This window comes from Ranitomeya variabilis, chromosome 1 (assembly GCF_051348905.1).
Source record: "Ranitomeya variabilis isolate aRanVar5 chromosome 1, aRanVar5.hap1, whole genome shotgun sequence".
NCBI classification, from domain to species: Eukaryota; Metazoa; Chordata; class Amphibia; order Anura; family Dendrobatidae; genus Ranitomeya; species Ranitomeya variabilis.
The window spans coordinates 997,463,038-997,481,160 of record NC_135232.1 but is presented as its reverse complement, the minus strand read 5'-3'; the positions used below and the strand labels follow the sequence as shown (position 1 = coordinate 997,481,160).

Genomic DNA, 18,123 nt, shown 5'->3' with positions numbered 1-18,123 from the left:
TGAGGTTGTTTTTTCGTGACATATTGTACTTCATGATAGTGGTTTAATTTCGATATCTATATATATATATATATAAGAGGCATCGTGATTACTCGCTAATCCCGCCCCCTGCACAGTAGCTCCGCCTCCACACATCACCACACATAATCCCGCCCCCCACCATTATTACACACAATCCCTTCCCCCGCTCCCCACCACATTACCACACACAATCCCGCCCCCCCACCACATTACCACACACATTACCGCACACAATCCCGCCCCCCACCACATTACCACACACAATCCCGCCCCCCACCACATTACCACACACAATCCCGCCCCCCCACCACATTACCACACATAATCCCACCCCCTACCACATTACCACACATAATCCCACCCCCCACCACATTACCACACATAATCCCGCCCCCCACCACATTACCACACATAATCCCTCCCCCCACCACATCACCACACACAATCCCACCCCCCACCACATTACCACACACAATCCCTCCCCCCACCACATCACCACACATAATCCCGCCCCCCCACATTACCACACGAGGCTCCATCCCCACACATTACCACACGAGGCTCTGTCCCCACACATTACCATACGAGGCTCCGTCCCTCCACATTACCACACGAGGCTCCGTCCTCACACATTACCACATGAGACTGCGTCCCCACACATTACGACACGAGGCTCTGTCCCCACACATTACCACACGAATCCAGTTTGCTTTTGATTTTACACTGTGAATAAAATGTATTAGTATTATTCTGATTTTTAATTATTATTATTGTTATTATCTTCATTTTAAGTTAATTTACCACCTGCGTAAGCGCTATTGAATGTTGTCATTATTTACTTTAGTTTAATCACTAGCAGCGTTAATTAGATAGCAATAAGCACGCCGAGCGCTAGCTGGCTGGAAACAGCTAGTGATCTACATATTTGTGGGAAAAAAAACGGAAATTGGCAAAATATTTGAAATTTTGCAATTTTCAAACTTTTAATTTTTATGCTTTTCAGAGACTTATGTTACAGAAAATAGTTAATGAGTAGCGTTTCCCACATGTCTACTTTACATCAGAACAAGTTTGGAAACATATTTTTTTTGTTAGAAAGTTAGGAGGGTAATAAGTTGACCAGCGATTTCTCATATTTCCAACAAAATTTACAAAACCATTTTTTTAGAGACCAGATTACATTTGAAGTGGCTTTGATGGGTCTGTATGATAGAAAATACCCAAAAGTGACACCATTCTAAAAACTGCACCCACAAGGTGCTCAAAACCACATTCAAGAAGTTTATTAACCCTTCAGTTGCTTCATAGGAACTATAGCAGTGTGTAAAGAAAAATACTTTAGAACCAAACTTTTTTATTTACACAAGGGTAACAGGAGAAAATTGTCCACAAAATTTGTTGCACAATTTCTCATGAGCTCGCCGATACTTCATTTGTGGGGGAAATCTACTGTTTTGGCTCACGGCAGGGCTCGGAAGGGAAGGAGCACCGTTTGACTTTTTGAATGTAAAATTTGCTGGAATAATTAGTGGACGCCATGTCATTCATGGTTGGAGAGCTACTGATGTGCCTAAACAGCTGAAACCCCCCACAAGTGATGCCATTTTGGAAACCACACCCCTCAAGGATTTTATCCAGGGGTGTAGTGAGCATGGAAATGGAAAAAAATTAATTTGTTTTATTTTCTTATTTTTATCTAACTAAGGGGGAGGGGGTGTCAAAGGGGGATTTGATTCACTATTATTTTTATTTTGATCAATGTGTTCACAGTGATCAAAAGGAACCATTTGGAAAAATTTCCTATTGTTGTCTGGTATTGGCGGGCGCACTGCACATGCACCTGCCTTTTTTTTTTCTTTTTTAGGAAGATGACACGGAGGGCTGGGGAAGGATCAGGAGGGGCTGGGGATGGCAGGGGTATGGGGGCTTGGGCCGCATAATTTCTCTCTTGTCTGGCACACTTTTTTTTTTTTCTTTGTGATCGCCATTATTCAATGAATAACGGTGATCACGTGTTTGGGAACCGGAAAATCCGGGCCTGATCATGTTATCCAGGGTCTCAGCTACGTCCGGTAGCCGAGACTTTCTTTCTCTAGGGGGCTCTACAGCTTTAATCCTGATCGACATTTTAAAATGGCAATGAGGTAATAAGGCCCCTTAGCGGACACTGTTTTAATGCGTATCGGCAGTCGTTAAGGAGTTACCGTATATACTCGAGTATAAGCCGAGATTTTCAGCCCAAATTTTTGGGCTGAAAGTGCCCCTCTCGGCTTATACTCGAGTCATGATCGGTGGTGGGGTCGGCGGGTGAGCACTGTCATATACTCACCTAGTCCCGGCGTTCCTGTCGCTCCCCCTGCCTGTCACACTGTCTTCGGTGCCGCAGCCTCTTCCCCTGAGCAGTCACGTGGGACCGCTCATTAGAGAAATGAATAGGCGGCTCCACCTCCCATAGGGGCGGAGCCGCCTATTCATTTCTCTAATGAAGCGGTGCCGGTGACCGCTGATAGAGAAAGAGGCTGCGGCACCGAAGACCAGCTGTCTGGGGGAAGGAGCGGGACGCCGGGAGCAGGTAAGTATCGCATATTCACCTGTCCGCGTTCCACACGCCGGGCGTCACGCCATCTTCCCGGCGTCTCTCCGCTCTGACTGTTCAGGCAGAGGGCGCGATGACGCATATAGTGTGCGCGCCGCCCTCTGCCTGATCAGTCAGTGCGGAGAGACGCCGGGAAGATGGCGCCGAGGAGCTGCAAGCAAGACAGGTGAGTATGTGTTGTTTTTTTTTTTTATTGCAGCAGCAGCACAGCTATGGGGCAATAATGGACGGTGCAGAGCACTATATGGCACAGCTATGGGGCAATGGTGCAGAGCACTATATGGCACAGCTATGGGGCAATGGTGCAGAGCACTATATGGCACAGCTATGGGGCAACAGTGCAGAGCACTATATGGCACAGCTATGGGGCAACGATGCAGAGCATTATATGGCACAGCTATGGGGCAACGGTGCAGAGCACTATATGGCACAGCTATGGGGCAATAATGGACGGTGCAGAGCACTATATGGCACAGCTATGGGGCAACGGTGCAGAGCACTATATGGCACAGCTATGGGGCAATGGTGCAGAGCACTATATGGCACAGCTATGGGGCAATGGTGCAGAGCGCTATATGGCACAGCTATGGGGCAACGGTGCAGAGCGCTATATGGCACAGCTATGGGGCAACGGTGCAGAGCACTATATGGCACAGCTATGGGGCAATGGTGCAGAGCACTATATGGCACAGCTATGGGGCAATGGTGCAGAGCACTATATGGCACAGCTATGGGGCAATGGTGCAGAGCACTATATGGCACAGCTATGGGGCAATAATGGACGGTGCAGAGCACTATATGGCACAGCTATGGGGCAATGGTGCAGAGCACTATATGGCACAGCTATGGGGCAATAATGGACGGTGCAGAGCACTACATGGCACAGCTATGGGGCAATGGTGCAGAGCACTATATGGCACAGCTATGGGGCAATGGTGCAGAGCACTATATGGCACAGCTATGGGGCAACGGTGCAGAGCACTATATGGCACAGCTATGGGGCAATGGTGCAGAGCACTATATGGCACAGCTATGGGGCAATAATGGACAGTGCAGAGCACTATATGGCACAGCTATGGGGCAATGGTGCAGAGCACTATATGGCACAGCTATGGGGCAATGGTGCAGAGCATTATATATATGGCACAGCTATGGGGCAACGGTGCAGAGCATTATATATATGGCACAGCTATGGGGCAACGGTGCAGAGCACTATATGGCACAGCTATGGGGCAACGGTGCAGAGCATTATATACACTCACTGGCCACTTTATTAGGTACACCATGCTAGTAACGGGTTGGACCCCCTTTTGCCTTCAGAACTGCCTCAATTCTTCGTGGCATAGATTCAACAAGGTGCTGGAAGCATTCCTCAGAGATTTTGGTCCATATTGACATGATGGCATCACACAGTTGCCGCAGATTTGTCGGCTGCACATCCCTGATGCGAATCTCCCGTTCCACCACATCCCAAAGATTTCATGTTGTTTACGCCAAATTCTGACCCTACCATCCGAATGTCGCAGCAGAAATCGAGACTCATCAGACCAAGCAACGTTTTTCCAATCTTCTACTGTCCAATTTCGATGAGCTTGTGCAAATTGTAGCCTCAGTTTCCTGTTCTTAGCTGAAAGGAGTGGTACCCGGTGTGGTCTTCTGCTGCTGTAGCCCATCTGCCTCAAAGTTCGACGCACTGTGCGTTCAGAGATGCTCTTAGGCCTACCTTGGTTGTAACGGGTGGCGATTTGAGTCACTGTTGCCTTTCTATCAGCTCGAACCAGTCTGCCCATTCTCCTCTGACCTCTGGCATCAACAAGGCATTTCCGCCCACAGAACTGCCGCTCACTGGATTTTTTTTCTTTTTCGGACCATTCTCTGTAAACCCTAGAGATGGTTGGGCGTGAAAATCCCAGTAGATCAGCAGTTTCTGAAATACTCAGACCAGCCCTTCTGGCACCAACAACCATGCCACGTTCAAAGGCACTCAAATCACCTTTCTTCCTCATACTGATGCTCGGTTTGAACTGCAGGAGATTGTCTTGACCATGTCTACATGCCTAAATGCACTGAGTTGCCGCCATGTGATTGGCTGATTAGAAATTAAGTGTTAACAAGAAGTTGGACAGGTGTACCTAATAAAGTGGCCAGTGAGTGTATATGGCACAGCTATGGGGCAACGGTGCAGAGCATTATATATATGGCACAGCTATGGGGCAACGGTGCAGAGCATTGTATATATGGCACAGCTTTATGTGGAGTATCTATGGGGCAATGGTGCAGAGCATTGTATATATATCACAGCTTTATGTGGAGCATCTATGGGGCCATAATGAACGGTACAGAGCATTATATGTGGCACAGCTTTATGTGGAGCATCTATGGGGCCATAATGAACGGTATGGAGTATCTATTTTTAATTTTGAAATTCACCGGTACCTGCTGCATTTTCCACCCTAGGCTTATACTCGAGTCAATAAGTTTTCCCAGTTTTTTGTGGCAAAATTAGGGGGGTCGGCTTATACTCGGGTCGGCTTATACTCGAGTATATACGGTAATATAGATGATGTGTTTTACTTTACTGTTTTAGGGTAAGTGAATGTCCTCATTTATCAGTTGTTTTAAAATGAGTTCTCCTAAATAAAAAATGTCATTATAAATCAATTTTTAGCACAAGCCACTCCATTTATCAAATTCCAGGGGTTGTCCTGGCCTTTACCCTCTAACCCAGGGGTAGGGAATCTTTTTTTCTACATCCTGACTCTGGCACTGGTTTCAGGATGTAATTTTTCATTGCATGCCCTTCAGTGTTCAGTAGTGAACACTGTGTGTGTGATAACAGAGCAAGAAGAAATTAATGAGCTGGTGGCAATCAAAATACAGCTCCTTGCCCGAGAATGCGGTCCCTGAGAATCTGCTCGTGGGCCTGATAAAAGGTCATCGAGGGCCGTAAATGGCCCAGGGGCCTGAAGTCCACCACCCCTGCTATAACCCTTGTACAGAGATCTGGACATACACAAGGGCACCTGGGCTGGGGGAACAATTGGCTGAAGCAGGGAGTTGACTACTCTATCTGGACAGTTCATACACCCATACTTCCAGACTGGATAGTGCTACAGGTCCTAACCATGCTAATCTGGCTGGACAGAGCATGCACTACCCAGAGCTACGTCTCCTAAATCACTAGCATTGCCAGCAAAAGGAATACGGCAACGCCTGGTGACAGAATCAGGAGCAGGTACTGGAGTAGATATGACAGATAATAACTAAAGTACCGTAAAATGTTGTGGTAGTGATTGTTCATGGCACAGTACACAAGCTTCCTAATGCACATGCTCACTGGTACTTCTCCTGTTAATGTTTTTGGATGGATTTCTGTCAATGTAACAAGATCAGGGGGCATCATAAAGTAGCATAGAGATTAAAGTTTGTAAAGGTTAAAATAGCCAGCTCACCATAGGTAGATACTCGGGGATCAGAACCTCGACACTGTCCTGGTGCGCTTTTTAAAGCCAAAGAAAAAATAGTCTGGATCATGGAATATACAATATATTAACATTTCTTTAATGCTTGATTCCAAAATGTGTAAAACAGGTACAACAAAAAAAATTTTTTTTCATGGATTTGCTGTACTTCTTTTAGACATTTTGGAATAAAGCATTGAAAAATTTGTAATATACATTCCATGAGCCAGATCATTCTTTGGACTATAGTGATTAACTCCTTAGACACAAGTGTTATTACCAATAACAGGTGTACGCTACCACTGGATTCTGGGAGCAGTGGAAACGTGTTCTGAGGAGTGTGGGATTACACATCTCTATCTGGCAGTCTGATGGAACCCTCTTAGATTGGTGAATGTCAGGAGAAGGTTGCCTGCCTGACTGCATTGTGTCAACTGTAAGGTTTGGGGGAGGAGGGATAATGCTGAGTGTTTTTTCACTAAGCCGAGGTCCACAAAGCCATGGCTTGTTTGGAAGAACATGACTGCAGAGTCCTAACCTCAACTGCATCAACCACCTTCAGTGTCTCATACTGACTCACAAATGTTCTTCTAGGTGATTGGTCAATTATTCCCACAGACACCTCCAAAATGTTGTAGAAAGCCTTCCCTGAAAAGTGGAAGCTTTTTAGCTGCGGCGGGGGGTTAATGTGTATAGGTTTAGAATGTGAATTCATAGAATCATAGAATGTTAGAGTTGGAAGGGACCTCCTGGGTCATCTGCTCCAACCCCCTGCTCAAAGCAGGATTCACTAAATCATCCCAGACAGGTGTCTGTCCAGCCTCTGTTTGAAGTCTTCCATTGAAAGAGAACTCGCCACCTCTCGTGGCAGCCTGTTCCACTCATTGATCACCCTGTCAAAAAGTTTCTTCTAATATCTAATCTGTGTCTCCTCCCATTCAGTTTCATCCCATTGCTTCTAGTCTTTCCTTATGCAAATGAGAATAAAGATGATCCTTCTACAATGTGACAGCCCTTGAGATATTTGTAGACAGCTATTAAGTCTCCTCTCGGTCTTTGTTGCAAGCTAAACGTTCCTCATAGGACATGGTTTGCAGAAAAGTCACCATTCTGGTCACTCTTCTCTGAACTTGCTCCAGTTTGTTGATGTCTTTTTTAAAATGTGGTGCCTAAAACTGGACACAGTATACCAGATGAGGTCTGACTAAAGAGGAGTAGAGAGCAATAATGACTTCACGTGATCTAGACTGTATGCTTCTGTTAATACATCCCAGAATTGCATTTGCCTTTTTTGCTGCTGCATCACACTGTTGACTCATGTTCAGTTTATGATCGATTGGTATTAACAAGTCTTTTTCACATGTGCTGTTGCTTAGCCCTATTCCTCCCATTCTGTATATGCTTCTTTCATTTTTATTGCCCAGATGTAGTACTTTGCATTTTTCCCTGTTAAAAATCATTCTGTTAGTTGCTGCCCACTGCTCCAGTTTATTTATGTCTTTTTGAATCCTCTCTTCTCTTGTATTAGCTATCCCTCCTAGCTTTGTGTCATCAGCAAATTTAATCAGTTTACCCTCAATTCCCTCATCTAAATCATAGATAAAGATGTTGAACAATACAGGGCCCATGAGAGAGCCCTGTGGTACCCCACTTGAGACATTCTTCCAACTGGATGTGCAGCCATTTACGACCACTCTTTGAGTCCGATCACTAAGCCAGTTATGAATCCACCTAACAGTTGCCTTGTCCATTCCATACTTAGTCATTTTTTCAATAAGGATTGTGTGAGATACTTTGTCAAATGCTTTGCTGAAGTCAAGATATACTATATCTACAGCATTTCCATGATCCACCCAGTCTGTGATTCTGTCATAGAAAGAAATTAAGTTAGTCTGACATGACTTATTAGTTACAAACCCATGCTGACTCGGTTTAATCACTATCATTCTTATCATGAAAGCTCCTGTAGGTGAAATGTGTACTTTTGTCCATATAGTGTACTTTTCTGTGGCCATCTGATAATCTAGGGTATTTGATAATCTAGTACAGTTCTGATACCTTTGATGCTAAATAACATAATTTATTTTGTCCCATGTATACCCATACTTTTAGAGTTGAATGTAGTGAACACTCTCGCACCTCTCCAGTATGTCCTTAACTCTGCGCACAGCTAATCCAACTTTCGACTTGCTTCTCCCTCTGCAAATCCCTTCATTGGCTCTTAGTTCCCCAACTTATCCAGGTTAAACTATTAGCATTGACTTAGAAAGCTGGCCATAACACACCTTCTAACGTGCAATCTCTGGTCTTCTAAAGACCTCCTTCTTTCCTCCACTTTTATACATTCCTCAACCAAGACATCTCCCGAACACCCCCATACTCTGGAATTCTATCCCTCAACACATCCGATTATCTGCCAGTTTCGGAGCTTTCAGACAAAACTTGACAATGCATCTAAAGAAAGTGTTATTACAGCCTGCAATAACCCCTGTGCCACCTCACAACCGGTGAAGCTGCCCCAATGCCCCCAACCTACTGTCTCCTTCCCCTTCGTCCTGTAGGATATAAGGCCTCAAGGGTAGGGGCCTCTCCCCTCTGTACCACTCTGTCATTGTTAGTTTGTTCTTCATGTACAGCACCATGGAATTAATGGTGCTTTAAAAATAATAATAATAGTTTAATGTCATTTTCAGCTAGTTTACAAACTACAGTTTGTCCTTGAATACTGTGGACTAAATTTGCTGCTAGTATTCTGTATTACTAACTGTGTACCCTTTGTTTCTTAAATGGAAGGCTTGGCAGAATGGCACAGTCCTACAGCGGGCATGTTCCTGTGGTTGAAAATCCTTGGAGTCCCAGATACACATCAAATGATCATGTTGAAAGCAATCAGCAAAGAGGTAAAGAATCAGCATTTGATGTTTTATCTGCTAGTACTGGGCAGTCTGTGAGGCTTAACTTGATATAAAGAAATAAGATACAAGAGTGTGAGTAGTTTTATCAGATGAATCTAAGAATAACTGAAAATGATGTGAGAGACTGGTGCCAGGGACTCCAGATGGGGAGCATTGTGATTTTAGACTGGATGTAATATTGCAAATCATTAGGCGCAGTAGACCTAGCTGAAACACTGGTTTATAGATGGGGAAAACCAGAAGTTGGAGGACAAATCCTTAAAGTGTACCTCCAAATATGCATTTTCTGATTCATTTTATCTTCATAGAGTTTGTAGTTTTTAAATAGTACGTCCTGTAAACTGATAAAGGTAAGTAATACACGATTGGTAGCCATTGGATCCCATTATAAGGTGCTTACTACATACATGTATGCAGCTTCATTTTTAAGTGGATCAGTTAAAATAATGTGCATTCCTGTTACAGGCCAGCATATTGTGATTCAGAGGCAGGTATATGCTCCTACTAGCCAAATAAAACAAAATTGCTTTTGGCAAATAGTAGTTATCAAAAAATACAATATATGTCTGTATTCAAGACAAAGCCCCGCTGTCTTGCTTCATCTTTGTCACAGCAGGGATTGATAGAGTGCATGTGTATTAACATGTATCACTCACCAATGAGCCAAGCCCCCTCTAAGTTCGCTCTAAGGTAGTTCGCTCTAAGGTAGTTCGCTCTAAGGTAGTTCGCTCTAAGGTAGTCCCCTCTAAGGTAGTCCGCTCTAAGGTAGTCCGCTCTAAGGTAGTCCGCTCTAAGGTAGTCTGCTCTACTAAGGTAGTCCGCTCTACTAAGGTAGTCTGCTCTACTAAGGTAGTCTGCTCTACTAAGGTAGTCTGCTATACTAAAGTAGTCTGCTCTACTAAGGTAGTCTGCTCTACTAAGGTAGTCTGCTCTACTAAAGTAGTCCGCTCTAAGGTAGTCTGCTCTACTAAGGTAGTCTGCTCTACTAAGGTAGTCTGCTCTACTAAGGTAGTCCCCGCTCTAAGGTAGTCCCCGCTCTAAGGTAGTCCGCTCTAAGGTAGTCCGCTCTAAGGTAGTCCGCTCTAAGGTAGTCCGCTCTACTAAGGTAGTCCCCGCTCTAAGGTAGTCCCCGCTCTAAGGTAGTCCCCGCTCTAAGGTAGTCCGCTCCAAGGTAGTCCGCTCTAAGGTAGTCCGCTCTACTAAGGTAGTCCCCGCTCTAAGGTAGTCCGCTCTAAGGTAGTCCGCTCTAAGGTAGTCCGCTCTACAAAGGTAGTCCGCTCTACAAAGGTAGTCCGCTGTACTAAGGTAGTCCGTTGTACTAAGGTAGTCCGCTCCAAGGTAGTCCGCTCCAAGGTAGTCCGCTCCAAGGTAGTCCGCTCTAAGGTAGTCCGCTCTACTAAGGTAGTCCCCGCTCTAAGGTAGTCCGCTCTAAGGTAGTCCCTGCTCTAAGGTAGTCCGCTCTACTAAGGTAGTCCCCGCTCTAAGGTAGTCCCCGCTCTAAGGTAGTCCCCGCTCTAAGGTAGTCCCCGCTCTAAGGTAGTCCCCGCTCTAAGGTAGTCCCCGCTCTAAGGTAGTCCCCGCTCTAAGGTAGTCCGCTCTAAGGCAAACCACTCTAAGGAAGAACGTGAGAGAAGAAAAATGGATAAGTAGCATGCAGTAAATGTAGGATGAAATCTAATGAAGTACTAGACTCTGATGTGAAGTATCTTTGCAAAACGTCTTAACTGGTAAAACATAGGGCACTTAGTTAACATTGTTTTGATAAAAAAAACATAAAAGTCAACCCACCACGACAAGGTGTACCCAATCTCCCCTAGTTCTCCTCACTATGTGTCAGAATATGTAAAAATAGATAAGGTCAGAGACTGCTCAGCCACCAGCCCATGGGAAGCATATAAACAAAATTAATAGCGCAAAAAAGGGGACACCAAGTACAAAAAACTAAACCAAAACAATTTGAGCCAGAGCATATGTTGGAATAAGTGCAATGCATAGGTGTGCATTCACACTGTGGCTATTTAACAAGCAGAACCTAAGATACTATTACCGATATACTAAAAGCAGCCAGAGAATAAGCATTGTGATGTGTGCTGTGTCTGCTAACAAGGTGCGTATAACTGAACTACATGTACCAGGCAGTGATGAGTATTATTCGCTAAGGCTTTTTGGTTTAGAGGAGTTGGTGCCTTCATACATATGGTGTGTAAAATAAATGCTCTTCCTAATAATTGCGTTAGTAAATCTGCCCCAATATCTGGTAATTAGTACAAGTAATGTTGGTAGATGATATTGGATGATTGCTCTCAGCTCTGTGCACAGTCAAATCTTTACTATCCTCACAGCCTCTAATTAGGCAAGGAAATGCCATATAGTGTCTGCTATGAAGGATTGGTAAATGTAAAGCACTGTTTTAGTAGCAAATCTAAGCCATGACAAGCGATGAACCAGAAGATGGTGTGGCAGTTGTGTACAGATTGTTGTCTATTCGTCCGTAGGTTCTTCTCGTTCCCGGATCAGCATTTAATATTGATAGTTCGGAGCCTAGTTCTTATGTGAGAGCCTCCTTTTCTCTCTCTACCCCAGAGCAGATAGACCAGGTGAGTGCAGCGTTATTATATAAATGTTGTCATCTATGTAAAAATACATTTTGGCTACTACGGGACCTGAGTCATGGATTCTATTTTTGGTGTTTGAAAGTGATTTACTATACTGTTGAGTCTGCTGAAAAAGTTTCTGACTTTCGACTTCATTTGTGTTATTGGATTCTGTGGTTCCGATTCATCAAGATTGACGTAGTGCACGCTCGTTTTGATGGAGTACAAGAGCATACGACAGTTAATGAATTACCCCGCATGCCAGAAATGGTAATCCAGAGTAGCATTTTTGCCATGCAAGAAAATGACAGTTTTGGCATTTTCATTGTTCAATTAATCAAGTCTTAAAATTTTTGTGCATCTCTACATTGCAGAAAAATTTTGCAAGTTTTCAAAAGATTTATACCACTTGTGTGGATGAATCAGCCCCATTGGCTCTGTTGGGGTCCCATTTGAATTATTTTTTGGGGATTCAGAAAGATGCCTAGAGTCATGAATTTGGATGCTAAACATTATGTAAAAACAGCCTGATCAAAGAAGAAACTAACAAAAATACCTCTTGAAAACAGAATTCACTAAGTATCTCAGATGACTCTCTCTAAAGAATAATCATTTTCTTTATTTAAGCAGGCATTCTGTACATGACTTGAAATTAACATTGAATATTCTGCTGATCATGTCTCGTGTATTGTCATTTCTTACATTTATACTAAACATTGTCGTTGTTTGATCATTGTAGGGACTGGAGAGACTGGCATCTCTTATTATAGAGGAAAGGAAATGAGCAATCTGTCCAGTAATTTACCAGGACATCTCAAGATCTCAGGGGAACGGCACAAACACCTGTTCTACAATCTGTAGTGTCTTCAGAATAAAGTCATAATGAAGATGTAGAATGATTTATAAAGCTGCTGGAATCTGTTCTATTGTTGAATATGAACACATTTTGGATATAGTTTATGTGTCTATGGAAATAACCATGCTGACAATGGGCTTGTATCATCATACACTAATGAAGTAGTGGTCTAAGTGTATTGTTTTCATACAACTTTGTTATTTATGGAAAATAACACAATAAAACTATAATCAGCCACAAAGAAAGCCTTCGAGCGGAAAAGGCACTTGGTTGTGACAAACAGAAATCCTCACTGCACCTTATCTACTTCTCTGAAGTCAAACCTTAGTAGGTGATGGCACCAAACAGAATTGTGCCATCACAAAGAGAAAAAAGCAAGAAGGAAGAGTGGTCAGCTGGTAGAGTGTGGTCTCATTCTATAGTCTTCTCATATTGTAACCCATATATAGAGAACAATGCACATAGAGAATCAAAAATATTGTGAAAGAATTTTTATTAATCACCTTAGTATTAAAAACGTACAATTATAACAATGATTCGGGATTCTAAGACCATGAAGACTACCAATAGTGGAACCACAGGTCCGAGGCAAGGATATAAGTATTGAAATCGAATAACCTACACCAACCAACAATCATATGCATTATCATATTATACCACTGTAAGATAAAGTAAAGTCACTGGTGAGTGTCACCAAAAAAGTTCTGGAGGCTGGAGGGGTAACTAAAGGATTAATAGACCATAATTACCTCAGACCTGCAGTGCCACGACCCCTACGTGCCTTTCAGCTTGTGTGTCGTCTTCTGGGGGAGTGGCAACATCAGGTCCTGTAGAAGTTAAATACTAAGGCCAGCCAATCAAATCATGGAACCAGAAATGAGAAAATATTGGCCATATGTTGGCGCATGCACTGCCGGTGTACAGGGCGTTCTCATCACCGAGGGCGTCATCGGCGTATCTGCCGGCGTTAGAAAAAGGAAACCGCCCACAAGTCACGTGGGAAGGTCCTTGTCTGTGCCGAATGTACAGACCCGACAAAGACGCCGTCGGCGGCGCATAGCAACCCCCAACAGCGCGCATGCACACTGGCCAAAAGCAAGATAGTGGGAGAGAGAAAAAAAGGATTGACACACTGGAATATCAACCGATTAAAAAGGTACGAGTGGAAAGAAAAGGAAAATCAAACATAACATCTTAACACCACAAACTGATTCTCATAAGACCACTAAACTTTTACCTATAAGGTACATAAGTACAGTGTCATGTATGATGTAAAATGACAGATGGACAATCCTATTCATTATACAGTGCTAAGAAAAAGTAAAAGAATAAAGAGATGATAATAATGTAATATGTCAGATGTGCAGTGTGTTACTAATGAATGTGACCATAATAGGAAAAATATTTATATATAAAAATAAAAAATGAGTGTGAGCCATAAAAAACAAAAGTGAATTGTGGTATTAAAGTGCAAAAGTGCATACTTTATATTCAATTATGTGCACTATATTTGTACATATGTAAAAAATACAGTAAAAAGTCCACATAAAAGAGTTTTTCATAATCATGATGATCACATAAATATGGTGACAAGATGTATAGGTGGTCCTCTTTCCTGCTACGAAAAAGGATTATCCATGATAAGGCAGCAGCCACGAGTCAAATACTGATAATTGGAGAGCTGTGATAAATATAAAATAAAACGTAAGAACCAATAACACAAACAGATTATATACAAATAAACATTTTTGATAAAAAGACACAAACGAGGTCAATTTAAAAACATGACGACAGGTAATTCAAAAATGGGGCAAAACTCAACATTTCATTCAAGCCCTGTGGTTGCAATGTACGCAATTCCCAAATCCAACATGATTTTTTGGGGGCTAGGAGACGGCCAACATTCCCACCCCAAGATCCGTGCGAACACAATCAATACCCTTGACTCGAAAACCAATGGGGTCGCATGAATGGTACTGTTTAAAATGCCTTGGTATACTTTTAAGTAAATCAATATTATCCTCCTCTTTGGCAGCCAGTATATTTTTTATATGCTCTCTTACTCTCACTTTAAGGGCTCGTGTCGTCAAACCAATATACATTTTTGTACACGAACGAGGCATAATAGACCACCGCTGAGGTTAGACAGCTAATAGTGTGTGTGATTTTAAACACCCGACCATCTTATGAAACCAAGGCCTTAGATGTCTCAATATTGGGACACGCCACACATTTCCCACATAGCTTGCATCCCCAAATTGATTGTGGGTTTTGTTGTCCAGTATAGAAAGGTGGGGACGGGGCTTTAGGTGTATAATAGCTCCTAACCAGGATATCCCCCAAATTCGATGATCGTCTAGCTGTAATTGAAGGTTCAGGGAAGAGTACTATTTAAGTACTGGGTCTGCCAAAAGTACGGGCCATTGTTTCTTCACATATTGTGCATAGCCTTCAGTCTAGAAGCCAGAGAAACGAAGATACGTTGAAATGTCACAAGTCAGATCCATATTTAACCTAGGGACACAGAGGACAGGAGTGTCATATCACCCTGTACAGTATCATCAGACAGCTCTGGGTCCTAGACAGTGTACTCTACCAATAGGAAAACGGTCTTCACATAAAACCAATCTCTGTGTGTATGAAATGTGAAATAAAACAGAATGTGGGTTTCAGAAATCTACATACTTGCTGCAGAAACATCACACTTGTATGGAACTGATATTCAGTCTCAAATGTCTGCAGCAAATCAGCTACATGTGAATACAGTATATCTCTCCTTTTCCTATGCAGATTAATCTATTATTGCTAAGTGGTCATTGCTAATGAGAGATTGATGTGATCTTTATGCTGTGACCAACGTCACTGTGTGGCCCTGGTCTAATATGTGATCATAGGGAGATCCCTAGGGTCTGTTTTTACACTATGAGGATTGTACAAGTGTGTTGGTCTTACATATAGCACTGTAGCGCTCATTAAAGGGAACCTGTCACCCACAAAATCGAAGATGAGCTAAGCCCACCAGCATCAGGGGCTTATCTACAGCATTCTGGAATGCTGTAGATAAGCCCCCGATGTATCCTGAAAGAAAAGAAAAAGAGGTTAGATTATACTCACCCAGGGGCGGTCCCGCTGCGGTCCGGTCCGGGGCCTCCCATCTTCTTACGATGACATCCTCTTCTTGTAGTCACGCTCCGCCGCAGGCGTACTTTGTCTGCCCTGTTGAAGGCAGAGCAAAGTACTGCAGTGCGCAGGCACCAGGAAAGGTCAGAGAGGCCCAGAGCGGCACACTGCAGTACTTTGCTCTGCCCTCAACAGGGCAGACAAAGTACGCCGAAGCCGCAGCGTGAATACAAGAAGAGTACGTCATTGTAAGAAGATGGGAGGCCCCAAACCGGACCGCGACGCCCATTGTACCGGGACCGCCCCTGGGTGAGTATAATCTAACCTCTTTTTCTCATCTTTCAGGTTACATCGGGGGCTTATCTACAGCATTACAGAATGCTGTAGATAAGCCCCTGATGCTGGTGGGCTTAGCTCGCCTTCGATTTTGGGGGTGACAGGTTCCCTTTAAAGAGCTGTTTCTCCATATTACACACTAATGTGTCTTGAATATATTCAGAGATGGACGTGTTACATGTTCTAATCTCTTTACTTTAAAAGCTTTTATTCCTTAGAGGTTCATGAACCTTAACGGCAATTTACTCTTTAATTTATGCAGCGTTTTAGATTATTAATGACTGTCAAGACATCTCTTACTTTATGATATATCCTTTTAGAGCAGATCTCTCCTTTTACAGATTGCTTCTTGTGATCACAGTTCTGAACATATTTGGTTGGCTGTATTTAGTGTTGTAACTATCCAGGTTTCAGAGGTTGCAGCCAGAACATCAGCAGATGATTGTACCTAACAATTAGATCATCAGACCAGATGGAGCTGCCTGACTATATACATAAAAGGTTCATTTTTATTTTGTGTATAAAGGACTGATGTCATCTCTTATGGCAGTGCACAACAGAAAAGAATGAGTAGGGGGAAACTAGTTTTGGCTCTAGACCCAACAGGCTCAAGCTGCCAGCCTGGCTGTATACCATGATCTGATACTGAAGAAGATCCTATTCTACTTGCAGTTTATTTTAGACAAAGCAGTAATGTGATTCAAAGTAAATGTATAAAAAAAGATATTATATCAGTTTTCCAAATTCTCCTTTCTAAATCACACCTCACCACCTGTGCACTTGACCCCATCCCTTCCCACCTTCTCCCCCACCTCACGAACACGCTTATTCCAGCCCTAGCCCATCTCTTTAACATATCGCTATCTTCTGGTACCTTCCTCTCTGCCTTCAAACATGCCACCATCACACACATCCTCAAAAAAACTAACCTTGACCCAAATGCTATGCCCAGCTATCACCCCATATCACTGCTCCCGTTTGCTTCAAAACTCCTTTAGCAGGATGTCCATGCTCAACTTTCCTCCCACCTCTCATCTAACTGCCTAGTCAGTCCTTCAAGCTCATGGAAGTCACACAAAATATTAAATATGACTAATAGCACCACAACTTCATACACCAATGTTATGCAGCATATATTTGTATTGTAAGTTAATTATTTGTTTTAATATACATTACTTTCTGTGGGCGACAAATCATTTGTCTTGCCAAAATCTGACCATTCTGTGTCCATTAACTGACCAATATTTCTGCATTGATGCCAATTTATTTTCTTAACCTAAACCACATTTTGGAGGGTTTCAGCTTTCAAAAGAATAATTTATACAACCAATGGATGAATTTAACATCAGGTTATAAGCTTTTATTTACATAACATGGATAAGCCACATAACTTCTGTCAGTGAGTGTATATTCACACATGGCTCTTCAGTGAGATGAGGAGAACAGAGAGCGGCCATTACACATCACATTGGTAACTCCTCCTTCATGTAAAATAAGCTCTGGAGGCAGAGTTCTCTTCCAGACCTTGTCCTTCCCCTGGAAGAGCTCATTCACATAAAGTGATAAAAGATTATTTATGAACAACAAGGCATCTGATATGAGGCATACAGGGATAACTTGTTTCAGCAGTTTATAACCTATATGCACATATTAATAGTTTATATAGGTCAAATGTGGTGACAAATTCCCTTTAAGTTGCTTTTGCACTGCATGATTATAGTGAGTGAGTGTTCCCAGGAATGTCAATTTTACAATAATTGTGCAGTCTACAAAGACTGCTGATCACCTAATAAGGAAAGCTCTCGTTTGTCGGGTGAAATTTTTCCTTCACATGGAAGATAATTAATCTTGGCTGCGCAACATCATGTGTAAACAGAACTTGTGCTGCCAACAATGTCAGCCTATGTGCACTGGCAAAATGGGGTCGGCCTGTGTAAACAGGTTATTAAACGACCACCGATCGGCAAACCTGTTGCCGATTGGTGGTTGTTTAACACTGCGCATTGCACTGAGTTATATGTTAAACTAATCAAATTATTTTATTTAACTGCATTGGAGCGTTATAAATTATCAAACAACTTTGAACTTTAGTCCAAGATTAAACTTACTTTCAAACTAAGAGAACGCAAAGTTCTTTGACATTTCCTATGGAAATAACTTAAAGGGAACCTATCAGCAGGATTGTGCACAGTAACCTACAGACAGTGTCAGGTCGGCACTGTTA

The 18,123-nt window shown here is 42.8% G+C and overlaps 1 protein-coding gene and 1 long non-coding RNA gene across 5 annotated transcripts in view; one reads left to right on the top strand and one right to left on the bottom strand.

Annotated features, from left to right (window-relative positions):
• AADAT (aminoadipate aminotransferase) overlaps positions 1–13,794 on the top strand; it is an 84,648-nt gene extending 70,854 nt beyond the window's left edge. For all 3 annotated transcript variants that reach the window (XM_077279500.1, XM_077279501.1, XM_077279502.1), the window contains exons 12-14: positions 8,872–8,978; positions 11,489–11,590; positions 12,327–13,794. In XM_077279500.1, coding sequence (XP_077135615.1) covers positions 8,872–8,978; positions 11,489–11,590; positions 12,327–12,371 — 254 coding nt within the window. In that variant the 3' untranslated portion in view covers positions 12,372–13,794. The remainder of the gene's footprint in view (positions 1–8,871; positions 8,979–11,488; positions 11,591–12,326) is intronic.
• Positions 1–18,123, bottom strand: part of LOC143792970 (uncharacterized) — a 113,886-nt gene that overhangs the window by 65,037 nt on the left and 30,726 nt on the right. The window contains exon 3 of one of the 2 annotated variants that reach the window (XR_013220012.1): positions 13,906–14,124. The exons of the other annotated variant lie outside the window; for it this stretch is intronic. This is a non-coding gene — a long non-coding RNA (uncharacterized LOC143792970). Of the gene's footprint in view, positions 1–13,905; positions 14,125–18,123 lie in introns of those variants that run through there. 2 annotated transcript variants of the gene reach the window in all.